This window comes from Procambarus clarkii, chromosome 5 (assembly GCF_040958095.1).
Source record: "Procambarus clarkii isolate CNS0578487 chromosome 5, FALCON_Pclarkii_2.0, whole genome shotgun sequence".
NCBI classification, from domain to species: Eukaryota; Metazoa; Arthropoda; class Malacostraca; order Decapoda; family Cambaridae; genus Procambarus; species Procambarus clarkii.
In genome coordinates, this window is record NC_091154.1 from 3,901,953 (window position 1) to 3,916,161 (window position 14,209).

Genomic DNA, 14,209 nt, shown 5'->3' on the forward strand with positions numbered 1-14,209 from the left:
GAAATATTGCCGGAACAACCGTGGACATCTTCAAGAGAAAACTGGACGGTTTTCTAAGAGAAGTTCCGGATCAGCCGGGCTGTGGTGGGTACGTGGCCCTGCGGGCCGCTCCAAGCAACAGCCTGGTGGACCAAACTCTCACAAGTCGAGCCTGGCCTCGGGCCGGGCTTGGGGAGTAGAAGAACTCCCAGAACCCCATCAACCAGGTATCAACCAGTGGAAATGGGGCATAATAAATTAACTAGCAGGCAATTTTATTTCTTAACAACATAGAATTGCACTATAACACTGCAAAATAAAGAGGACATGATTGTCAACAATTGATTTGGATTGTCTTTCAAATAAGGGACAATAGGCTGAGAGAATACAGGTGTAAGTTCAGCACATGTTGAAGAGGCGTCAGAAAATGCAAGTGCTTACATCCTTGGTAAGGAAGTGTGCTTACCTGTCTGTGATGGAGGGACGCGAGATGTAGCGCTATATGCCCCTGCAGCCTTACCATTTACACCTGGAATGCTGGTATTGTTTTCTTGCAGAATGAGCTGAGGATAGGAGTTGTGGATGCCACCCGCATTCCGTGCCTCGGGAGCATGTACCATAGAGCACTAGAGCATCAGTGGAGATAAAGTACCGTGTCTCAATAGCTAGGAGATGGTGCCCAAGAGCCCTATCTTAAAACACTGATAATCAGTTCAAGGCAGAGTATATATATAATGTATTGTCCTATCTGATGATGTGTTATTGGGAGTACAAGTATGTGCATATGCCATACTATATTATCTGGTGATGTATTCTCAGAAATATATATGTTTCATATACCATAATGTATTCTCTAATGATGTATTCTCACAAATGTGTCTCGGATGTTTGTCTATAGTATTTAAGTTCAAGCCTTTCACTGTGAAATCACATCAACATGATGAATCTGTGGATGAATATTGGGGCGTTATATTGGGATCGAACCTGCACCCTTGATCACCTTGGTCACTACTCATATATGGGCCTAAAAATATGCCTAAGGTGATAAAGTACACAATAAAGATAGAAAGTCTGTTATTTGGCTTCGGTATTTTCTCAGTTAAAGCTTTGGCTCTGTTTACTTAATGTCCACAATGTAACTTTGTGGGTTGAAGAGATGGTCTTGTACCTAAATGAACAGAGTTGATGCTAGTAAATTTACTGGTTTCGTTCAGAAAATTTCCCATTTTAATAATGAGTGTCTACTTTCAGGTAAGTCTTGTGGCATACGATGAGAATTCTGATGAGGAAGATGAGGAGGAGGAAGAGGAAGAAGCTGGGGAAGAGGACCAGGAGGAGGAAGAGGAGGAGGATGATGGTAATATTCCGTCTGCAAAGAGAGCACGATTAAGCAGTGACTGAGGGCAAACGAGTGGCTGAATCAACAGTCAGTAAAACTATGGGTTAGGCTGTGGTGCAGTGGGCAGGGTAAGGTAACCGCTCTGAGGTGTTGTGGAGCGTCGCCGCAGCCCCCGAGGTTGTACCCAGGGTAGAGGTAGGCACTTGCCGGAACCTGCCTGGCACCCGACTTTGCCGCGATGCCCACCCATGACAGTGTACACTGTGGCATTGATTGCCACCGGCCCAGCACTGCCACCGGCTTGTTCAAGCTGCACCCACTGCCCACCTGCCCACCTCGTGTACATAGCCCGCACAATGCCTCACACCCATGTGTACAAATCCTTCTGTATATGTGAGCCAGCAGCAGCAGCAGCTCTGGGCCTCTTTGGACCCATGCCACCGTGACCAAGAAATAATGGACATTTTAATGGAATATTTTTATATAGTGTAAAATTGTTATTGACAGTGTTAGTACTAGTGTGTGTGCTGAGGGCCTAAACATGGTAGTGAGACTGGCCAGAAAATGGGAAGAGGTTTGCATAGACTTAAGGACTGCTCTCTCGCTGCCTAGTGCGTCCAACGTCCCGTTGCCATGAGTGTGAGGGGCACCTCCGACATCCTGTTGCCCATGATTGTGAGGGGCACTGCCATCATCCTGTTGCTCATGATCATGAGGGACGCCTCCCTCCTCCTGTGCGCGAGTTCGGTGCAACCCCCTGAAGAGGACACCACGACCAATCGCCGGTGAGGGGCCCCGCCAAGGAACCAACCCGACACTCTGAAGGACGCCGAGACTTCACCTGACAAGAACTGTGCCTGGGCCTGTGATACGCTCCCCCAAGCCTGCTCCTTTGCCCTTCATCCCGGAACATGTGATCAGCAGCCAAGATAATCTCAGTATTGGGTTCCACAACAATACACACTTGGTGCTGAGGACACGCACACAAGGGGAGCAAGCTAGGCGGACACGATGGCAACAGCAGTAGGTGGTAACACGTGCGTGCATTTACAATCATCGCAGAGGATGTTGTCATCGACCATTTCGTTAAACTTCACATCTTGTCTTTTTTGGTTCTTTTATCTTGAAAGAACGTTCACATTTTAAATGCCCGTCATTTTGATAATCACAAATGTAGGGGCCATTTCTCCCTTCGTGTTTCCTCCTAACAAAATGTTTACATGCCACCATATCAATACCCTTATTGAAGATTCAGTAAAACAGAATTTTAGCCAGGATTTGAGAAATTGTTTTATGCATTTTTCTTGTTAATCTATGTTCTGAAATTGTAAGAGAATGTTATATTTGGGATTTGTATTATGCACATCCTGGAGGTTCAAGGTATTGTTCTCAGGAATAGTGCTGTAAAATGCATTTCATAATTTTGCCCAATTTATCATGGGTTTATCTGCTCCACCTTATGTTTCCGTCTTCAGAAAGCTGAAGACGGAAGGTATTAGTTACTGAAGTTATTTGCTTTATCAGAGACACTAATATTGGTAATGATTTTTGGGTATTCTTATAAAAAAATATAGAAAGTCTGTGGCAGTGCTCTTATCCCTTTAAAATAGTATTTTTGGTTATAGCTGGTTTCATAATGGCAGCGTTTTCTCACATCAGGAAGAGTACGACTTTAAATTACAGATGCTCACCTGTTTACATTGAGGTTCCTCTTCTAGAAAATTGGACAGAAAAATCTTATTTATTAATTCTAGTGCCCATGTAACTAACTACAGGAGTCTGAAATTAATGGGTTATAAAATTTCATTTAAATGTAAAAACAGGTGAGCTTGTATGAACCTACTGCTGTTGACATTGTACCGACTGAAACGTTTCATCACCTCCGAAAGCTCTTTTTTTTTCTGAATTGTAGAGTGTAAAATACCTACTTTTGTCGCCCACATTAATGCAAGTTTGCTCAAATTTTCCCCCTTTCATTGCCACAGTTGTCAAATGTTCAAGAATACATTGGCTGCCAGAATTGACGTATTTTACATTTAGTTTTAACACATTTTATATTTTGAAGGTAATGGAGCAACAGAGAATTATTGTAAATGCCATTGTGGATTCACTACTACTTTGTAAGAAGAACTCACCGTTGTCGTGAAAGCGAAGCCCCTGAACCAGAGTTTGTTTTCAATAAATCAGACAAATTTATATATATATATAAATATATAGTTTTTTCTTTCAGTTTTAGTATTATGTACATACAGATTGGATTATTAGGAAGATTATGTATTAAGATCCGGCTTGTTCTTGATTTACTGTGATACCTCAATACACTATCCGAAATCTTTGATATTTTATATTTATTTTTTTGTAGCACGTGTAATGAAATATTGATGAATTTGATATTTGATTCATAGATTTCCATTTTCAAAATCTGGTCTGAATGACCCCATTTTTTGTAGGGATTACACGTCTATTGGTTATCCTGTCCTCCTCCTCCCCGGGGCTTCTCTGCGTCACGGTGACACGAGGCTGCCATCCTGGGCCGGGATTCATCAACCATTGACGCAACCACTACCACAACTCTTGACATCTTTGTGTAATTATGGCGGCTTCGTTTACAGTATTACACGGTTTGAGCTTGGACACTTGGAGCAACCAATGGTTGTTACTGTTTATAAACAGCCTCATAGTAGTTTTGGAGCTCATGAACTGTGTTTTTAATAAATGTAAAGAAGCTGCCATGATTGAAGGAAGATGTATAGGTGTCGTAAGTGGGTGCATAGTGCGTGATGAAGCCCCCGGCCTTGATCACCATCATCGAGCCATCACTCATCACCTGTCATTGTTATCACAGCAACACACACAGTTGGTACGCGCGGCGTCTTCTCCAACCTGCCAGTCTTTGTTATACAGTATGAGGCCTCTTTTGTAGACACTTATACACACAAATACTGAATAAAATGGGAATAATTTTTAAAATTTTATGTTACACCCCCCCCCCCCCCCCCCAAGGTACTCGACTGGAAAACAAAACTTGAAATTAGAGCTGTTTTATTACCCTTTGAGGTCAATTGCCCCTCGATACAATCTTTGGAGAATTGGATACATTTGACTCTGATAATGGTCACCTTATTTGTTTGCCTTTTTATCTTTTTTTCCCACATTGGGATCCCAGGTGACACGTATTATCTGTTTACTGTCTCACGACAATGCTAAATAGACAGAAATCACATTGTGCTATATCGATGTATAAATCCACAAGAGCTTTGAAGACTCAACCTCAGCACTGGATGGCGCAGTGGACTTGAGCGCGCCTGGTAACCCCCAGCGCATAGGTTCGAGCCCTCATTAAGGCTCTTGTTGATATGTTCAGTGGTAAATAGTCTTCCCAATTTGGTGCCTTTTGATAATTACTGTATTTCTACATAGTTTTAAATAGTCCTTTTGGTGCTTTCTGTTGATGCCAAGAGAAAGACTTGCGCTTGTGACAAAGCACAAGTCAACACTCATCAAACAAGCAAGACTAACCACTGAGCACTTGAGCTTCTGGCTTGAATCCTTAAGACAATTTATTGAACTATACAAGAGAGGGGTTTGAATTGATGAGTCCTACCTGGTATTTCATAAGTCATGGGCTCATTTTAATGTTTTCCTGCATTTTCTTTGCAATGTGTGTATGGCAAGGAAATATTTGCCATTGGAGACTTTTGGTGCCATACAGCATGGGACCTGCTGAATGGGTAACAGCTTGTCAACCTACCCTGGCTTTGCGCCCTGGAGAGGCCACTCCAGACCGACAACCAGATTGCAACTCCATAGTCTCCTGAGAGTGATGGATGCCTACTACTATGTGTGGAAGCATTTGAGTGTTTGTGAAGGTTATCTTGAGATGATTTCAGGGCTTTAGTATCCTCGACCAGGCCTCCACCCCCAGGAAGCAGCCCGTGACAGCTGACTAACACCCAGGTACCTATTTTACTGCTAGGTAACAGGGGGCATAGGGTGAAAGAAACTCTGCCCATTGTTTCTCGCCGGCGCCCGGGATCGAACCTGGGACCACAGGATTACAAGTCCAGCGTGCTGTCCGCTCGGCCGACCGGCTCCCTACGTTGCAATACCGTACACGGATGCTAAGGTTAATACTGGTTTATAGGTGTTGCTACAGTAGTATCATTTTAGCACGGCACCATTTTATGGTGTTTGAAGCCTTAAGGGTTAGGATGCAAGGCAGGCAACTTTTGTCTCATTTGTTGATTTGATGCTGTCATTAGTTTGAAGTAAAGGTATACTACAGAAGTCCTATATTAACCCTACCGAGGCGGCTGTTATTGACATCCACTCATGACGACTTGTGTCATGGATGACAAGACATCCACCTCTGTGTACAGTGTTGACAAAGTAGACAAGAATGTCTAATTATTGATATCTACGTTAAAAATATCCATCCACTTGGATATTGTATGGATATCAATACAATATCCAAGTGGTATTCACAAGACCACTTGTGATCTTGACTTGTGGATCACAACTTTTGGTCTTGTCACATCCACAAGACTTGACGTGACATCCAAGTCACGAGTGGAGTGACTTCACTCGTCCGTGTCTGGACGAGTGGAAAGACATCCACTCGTTCACATGTCTTGACAACACTGGAAACAATCGGGCGATCTCGCTTCTGTCATGTTATCTGTTAACTAGAATATGTTCCGTTCACCTGTGATGTATGGGCCTCGAACGGTGGATCTCAGGTTGACGCTCTGTCCACTGGGCTACGGTAGCCTTAAAAAGGAAAGTTATTTTTCTTTTTAGATAATGGCTTTACCATTAAATGGTGATATTGGCTTTACCATTAAATGGTGATATTGGCTTTACCTTGTCTTCAACAAGTGTTACCTTTTTGATGCCGCTGCTAATGAAATGATGACCCAATTCCCTGACTTTCTTAGATATCTTTAAGTCACTACTATCATCACCCTGTCCCCCCCCCCATTGTCCTCCTACCACTGTAATAGGTGGCAATCACCTCTGGTGCTTACCACCTATTACTGCGTAGTTCGCACCTGTGCCTACCCTCTGATTGCTTAATAGACCTCCTACACCTACTTACTGATTGCTTAATAATAGACCTCCTACACCTACTTACTGATTGCTTAATAATAGACCTCCTACACCTACTTACTGATTGCTTAATAATAGACCTCCTACACCTACTTACTGATTGCTTAATAATAGACCTCCTACACCTACTTACTGATTGCTTAATAATAGACCTCCTACACCTACTTACCGATTGCTTAATAATAGACCTCCTACACCTACTTACTGATTGCTTAATAATAGACCTCCTACACCTACTTACTGATTGCTTAATAATAGACCTCCTACACCTACTTACTGATTGCTTAATAGACCTCCTACACCTACTTACTGATTACTTAATAGACCTCCTACACCAACTTACTGATTGCTTAATAGACCTCCTACACCAACTTACTGATTGCTTAATAGACCTCCTACACCTACTTACTGATTGCTTAATAATAGACCTCCTACACCTACTTACTGATTGCTTAATAATAGACCTCCTACACCTACTTACTGATTGCTTAATAATAGACCTCCTACACCAACTTACTGATTGCTTAATAGACCTCCTACACCTTGCTGTCTGTCACTGTTGGTTGTCGTGTGCTTCCATCAGTGCCTCGTCGTTGGTGCTTGCCTGGTTGTTGAAGACTTACATACTGCAGTACGCTTCAAGATCTTTATTGAGTAACTTAAGATAGATGTGAGGTCCTACCTAGCTAGTGTCAGGTGTGAGGTCCTACCTAGCTAGTGTCAGGTGTGAGGTCCTACCTAGCTAGTGTCAGGTGTGAGGTCCTACCTAGCTAGTGTCAGGTGTGAGGTCCTACCTAGCTAGTGTCAGGTGTGAGGTCCTACCTAGCTAGTGTCAGGTGTGAGGTCCTACCTAGCTAGTGTCAGGTGTGAGGTCGTGGCGGCCACTGCTGGCTCTCTAGTCACTTGTAGTAACAAGATTCGTCCACATCGGCTCCGGGCGTCCCACATTATACATAAATCTGTGTATTTATGATTGTAGGTCAGCTTAGCATTTTACAAGGACTACAATCACATTATGTGGTTGATTGTTCAATAAATCACCGAACTATATGTTAAGAGATCTCAAACCCTGACTATGGAAGACAGAAGAAAATGTATATATGTTGGTTAGCATTGTAAATGTGTGGCCACGTCTGTGGTAGGAAATAATAATCATAAACTGCCGGCTCTATGGGAATGACGTCAGAGGCCTAGGTGCCTCAGGATTGGCTATTCACCATCTTACAATCTGAAGGCTGAACTTGGTAAACTATCCTCTCTTGCGGGCTTGGGAATGTTACTCTTGCAGTACTCAGTTGTGATTGCCGGGCTTGAGCTTTAGCTCTGGGGCCAGATTCACGATAGCACGCAAGCACTTACGAACGTGTACATCTTTCCTCAATCTTTGACGGCTTTGGTTACATTTATTAAACAGTTTACAAGCATGAAAACTTCCCAATCAACTGTTGTAATGGTTATAAACAGCCTCCTGGTGTTTGGGAGCTTATTAACTGTTTAATAATTGTAAACAAAGCCGCCAAAGATTGAGAAAAGATGTACAGGTTCGTAAGTGTTTGCGTAACTGCTTTCGTGAATCAGGACCCACCGTTGCTTGCGTCGCTCAAGAGAGTTGCTCGACTCTAGATAAAGTCCTCTGTGAATTAAATTAAATTTTGCCCCGAGGGGCGAGTTTATTGGGCAGCGCCACTCATCTTGTGAGTGGACACACCGCCATAGCAGCATGTACAACACTCCCCCAATAGGAAGAAAACCCGCTGGGTGTGAATATTGCTCTTCATATGTCTCCTTCTTCTTCATTATTAGCGTCGTTAAGCATATTTAGGACAATCTCTGACTTTTGTGACACAGATGTTCTTAGTTTTTTTAGGCTTGGTGCCATACAATAATTACTTTAGTCATTGTTTCTTAACGTGGTGTTCCTTAGTGCGAGTTTGGCTCATAATCCACAACAACCAAATCATTCAAACTTATAATAAATCAAAAATCAAATAGAAATTGTAAACAATTATATTTAGTACAGTTAGTCTTATCTACGCTAGTTTATGCTCGCTTGAAATGCGCATTTTGTGCATTTTTTATTTTATTTTAAATTACACAAGTGGCATTAATGTCTTGCAAATAACTGTATATATCTTGAGATGATTTCGGGGCTTACCGTCCCCACGGCCCGGTCCCAGGCCTCCTTTTTGCTACCCCCCCCCCCTCCCCATGAAGCAGCCCGTAGCAGCTGTCCCAGACACCTATTTACTGCTAGGTGAACAGGAGCATCAGGATGAAAAGAAACTGCCCATTTGTTTCCGCCTCCACCGGGGATCGAACCCGGAGCCTCAGGACTACGAAGCACGAGCGCTGTCCGCTCAGCCGTCAGGTCCCCAATGTGCAGTTGGTTAACAACCCAAAAATGACGGATTTGATTCCTTCGGCAGAACAAGTGACGTTTGGGCATGTTTCCTCTCACCTAATACTCCCATTCACCTAATAGTCAAATAGGTAATTGGGACGCGGGGCACCTATTGTGGGTAGCATCCTAGGAAGGACCATTGGTGTAGGACCACCATTAACTAGTCCGCATCCTAGGAAGGACCATTGGTGTAGGACCACCATTAACTAGTCCGCATCCTAGGAAGGACCATTGGTGTAGGACCACCATTAACCTAGTCCGCATCCTAGGAAGGACCATTGGTGTAGGACCACCATTAACTAGTCCACATCCTAGGAAGGACCATTGGTGTAGGACCACCATTAACTAGTCCGCATCCTAGGAAGGACCATTGGTGTAGGACCACCATTAACCTAGTCCGCATCCTAGGAAGGACCATTGGTGTAGGACCACCATTAACTAGTCCGCATCCTAGGAAGGACCATTGGTGTAGGACCACCATTAACCTAGTCCGCATCCTAGGAAGGACCATTGGTGTAGGACCACCATTAACCTAGTCCGTATCCTAGGAAGGACCACCATTAACCTAGTCCCCCCTTGACAATATGGGAGCCACACTATTACTGACCATTGTGGGACTTTAAACAGTATATACCCACCTCACAATGTGTAGCTCCACTTGCAGACAATGAGTCACCTTAACGTGGCTCAAGGTGTCCACGCCATACATAAGACAACACAATGACATTTTGGACCATTACCAGTGGTCCATAGTGCCCTGGACCACTGGTAGTGGTCCAGGGTGGTCCACAGTGTCCTGGACCATTACCAGTGGTCCAAGACAGACCGCCAAACGTCGTAATTTCTTCATTTTTTAATTTGGACTTCACTGTTTCACTTGTATCGATGGTCAACAAAAATTACATTCAGACAAAGTAAGGTAATTATGGGAAGGAACCTCCTGGCCGGCCTGGCTATATTGTACTGGGCAGCAGCAGGGACAGGAGCTGGGACAGGAGCAGGGACAGGAGCAGGGACAGGAGCTGGGACAGGAGCAGGGACAGGAGCAGGGACAGGAGCTGGGACAGGAGCAGGGACAGGAGCAGGGACAGGAGCAGGGACAGGAGCTGATCTATGTGGACAGGTAGACGGAACAGGAGGAACAGGAGCTGGTCTATGTGGACAGGTTGACGGAACAGGAGCTGGTCTATGTGGACAGGTTGACGGAACAGCAGGAAGAGGAGCTGGTCTATGTGGACAGGTTGACGGAACAGTAGGAACAGGAGCTGGTCTATGTGGACAGGTTGACGGAACAGTAGGAACAGGAGCTGGTCTATGTGGACAGGTTGACGGAACAGCAGGAACAGGAGCTGGTCTATGTGGACAGGTTGACGGAACAGTAGGAACAGGAGCTGGTCTATGTGGACAGGTTGACGGAACAGCAGGAACAGGAGCTGGTCTATGAGGACAGGTTGACGGAACAGCAGGAACAGGAGCTGGTCTATGTGGACAGGTTGAAGGAACAGTTCACAGCTCTGGACAAAACTGGTGATCAAATTGTCCCTCCCGGCCAGAAGTGACGAGGTTGTCCCTGTACCGAAAAAATACAAATAATACACCAAAGGTTCACAACACCTTTGTATCTTATTGGAATCTACGTTTTGGAGCTGTTAACTCCAAATGGTGAAGTCCTTCTTTCCCCTGTAGCAAGTTCAAGTACGTTTATTGAGACAATAAAATACATGTCAGAGGGATAGAGTAGCTGAGGCTATGTCTATCCTCCTATCCCTGTGCCGACCAGTCCAAGTGGATGGGGGCGACGCGTATGATATATACAATACAATACAATTTTATTTAGGTAAGGTACATACATACAATAAATTTTTACAAGGATTGGTTGACTTATAGGTAGAGCTAGTACATACAATGCCTAAAGCCACTATTACGCAAAGCGTTTCGGGCATGTAAAGCGTATATTATTTCTATATATTATTTATTTATATATATATATTTCTATATATTATTTATTTCTATATATATATTTCTATATATTATTTCTTCACGTTGATCAAGGATAAGAAAATGGCTGAGCATCTCAGTCGGAATCTGATTTATTCTGAGTAAGTTTTAGTGTTTAAAAAGTTTGCATGTAATTACAGTACTGTATTAACATATTCATTAACTTTATAATGTAAAAAATTAGGATTTAACACAATATAAAAGCCAATTTTCAGTGTAATAAAATGCCTCTTTTTTCTGATGAGTTCCTTCGTAGCTTGGAAAAAAAATGCCTTTAATATTTGCTGAAATATAACAAGAAATGCACAGTAAGTAACCATAGTCCAGTAGGCTCACTATGGAGCTGTAACTATAGTCCAGTAGGCTCACTATGGAGCTGTAACCATAGTCCAGTAGGCTCACTATGGAACTGTAACCATAGTCCAGTAGGCTCACTATGGAGCTGTAACTATAGTCCAGTAGGCTCACTATGCAGCTGTAACCATAGTCCAGTAGGCTCACTATGGAACTGTAACCATAGTCCAGTAGGCTCACTATGGAACTGTAACCATAGTCCAGTAGGCTCACTATGCAGCTGTAACCATAGTCCAGTAGGCTCACTATGCAGCTGTAACCATAGTCCAGTAGGCTCACTATGGAACTGTAACCATAGTCCAGTAGGCTCACTATGGAACTGTAACCATAGTCCAGTAGGCTCACTATGGAACTGTAACCATAGTCCAGTAGGCTCACTATGGAACTGTAACCATAGTCCAGTAGGCTCACTATGGAGCTGTAACTATAGTCCAGTAGGCTCACTATGCAGCTGTAACCATAGTCCAGTAGGCTCACTATGCAGCTGTAACCATAGTCCAGTAGGCTCACTATGGAGCTGTAACCATAGTCCAGTAGGCTCACTATGGAGCTGTAACTATAGTCCAGTAGGCTCACTATGGAACTGTAACCATAGTCCAGTAGGCTCACTATGGAACTGTAACCATAGTCCAGTAGGCTCACTATGCAGCTGTAACCACAGTCCAGAAGGCTCACTATGCAGCTGTAACCATAGTCCAGTAGGCTCACTATGCAGCTGTAACCATAGTCCAGTAGGCTCACTATGGAGCTGTAACCATAGTCCAGTAGGCTCACTATGCAGTTGTAACCATAATCCAGTAGGCTCACTATGCAGCTGTAACCATAATCCAGTAGACTCACTATGCAGCTGTAACCATAGTCCAGTAGGCTCACTATGGAGCTGTAACCACAGTCCAGTAGGCTCACTATGCAGCTGTAACCATAGTCCAGTAGGCTCACTATGCAGCTGTAACCATAGTCCAGTAGGCTCACTATGGAGCTGTAACCATAGTCCAGTAGGCTCACTATGCAGCTGTAACCATAATCCAGTAGGCTCACTATGGAGCTGTAACCATAGTCCAGTAGGCTCACTATGCAGCTGTAACCATAGTCCAGTAGGCTCACTATGCAGCTGTAACCATAGTCCAGTAGGCTCACTATGCAGCTGTAACCATAGTCCAGTAGGCTCACTATGCAGCTGTAACCATAGTCCAGTAGGCTCACTATGCAGCTGTAGCCTAAATTCAGCGATGCTTCAACATTGACTTAATATTAATATAACAAACGGACAAAAGTTGTAACAACATAACACTTTAATATTGTCTCCACTGGAAGGTATTATTGGCCAATCATAACAACCTGTCAATTTTCTACATTTGTCATGAATAAATATGAAATAATCTAAATTTTGATTCCCCCATTATCAAGCTGGAAACTCTTTTGGGCTTATCAGCATTTTTCAAACCTCAGCCACCAACCTTCTCCTCAGAATGCCACCCACAACAGTCACAAAGTTCTCGGATAGATACCCATTTACTGCTAGATCACTTCGTGCAGGTCGGCGTTCAATCCCCGACCGTCCAAGTGGTTGGGCAGCATTCCTTCCCCCCGTCCCATCCCAAATCCTTAGCCTGATCCCTTCCCAGTTCTATAAAGTCGTAATGGCTTGGCGCTTTCCCCTGATAATAGAAAAATTACTGCTAGGTGAACAGAGGCATCAGATACAAGAAACCTTCCTAAAACATCTACTATCAAATCGAACCTCTTGACCAATTGGGTATGATCTGGGGTATGCTACAAGTCCAACTAATAATATGAGGGTAAAAGAATCTTTTAAGAATTTCTATTATTTTACAGGACAGAGAAAACAATTAAGAACAGCTGATGTGAGGAAGAATGAGAGAAGTATTAATATTTGTGGCCACAAACTCATCAGTGGGTATTAGTGGACACAAGTGACTGGAACACACACACACACACACACACACACACACACACACACACACACACACACACACACACACACACACACACACACACACACACACACACACACACACACACACACACACACACACACACACACACACACACACACACACACACACACACACACACACACACACACACACACACACACACACACACACACACACACACACACACACACACACACACACACACACACACACACACACACACACACACACACACACACACACACACACACACACACACACACACACACACACACACACACACACACACACACACACACACACACACACACACACACACACACACACACACACACACACACACACACACACACACACACACACACACACACACACACACACACACACACACACACACACACACACACACACACACACACACACACACACACACACACACACACACACACACACACACACACACACACACACACACACACACACACACACACACACACACACACACACACACACACACACACACACACACACACACACACACACACACACACACACACACACACACACACACACACACACACACACACACACACACACACACACACACACACACACACACACACACACACACACACACACACACACACACACACACACACACACACACACACACACACACACACACACACACACACACACACACACACACACACACACACACACACACACACACACACACACACACACACACACACACACACACACACACACACACACACACACACACACACACACACACACACACACACACACACACACACACACACACACACACACACACACACACACACACACACACACACACACACACACACACACACACACACACACACACACACACACACACACACACACACACACACACACACACACACACACACACACACACACACACACACACACACACACACACACACACACACACACACACACACACACACACACACACACACACACACACACACACACACACACACACACACACACACACACACACACACACACACACAC

The 14,209-nt window shown here is 44.0% G+C and overlaps 1 protein-coding gene across 4 annotated transcripts in view; it reads left to right on the forward strand.

The window, feature by feature from the left end:
* flfl (serine/threonine-protein phosphatase 4 regulatory subunit 3 flfl) overlaps positions 1-4,281 on the forward strand; it is a 45,965-nt gene extending 41,684 nt beyond the window's left edge. For 2 of the 4 annotated variants that reach the window (XM_045753598.2, XM_045753606.2), the window contains exon 15: positions 1,231-3,514. In XM_045753598.2, the coding sequence (XP_045609554.1) occupies positions 1,231-1,380 (150 nt within the window). In that variant the 3' untranslated portion in view covers positions 1,381-3,514. Of the gene's footprint in view, positions 1-1,230 lie in introns of all 4 variants that reach the window. The other 2 variants (XM_045753591.2, XM_045753585.2) reach the window with 2 other exon arrangements.
* Positions 4,282-14,209: the final 9,928 nt, after the last annotated feature.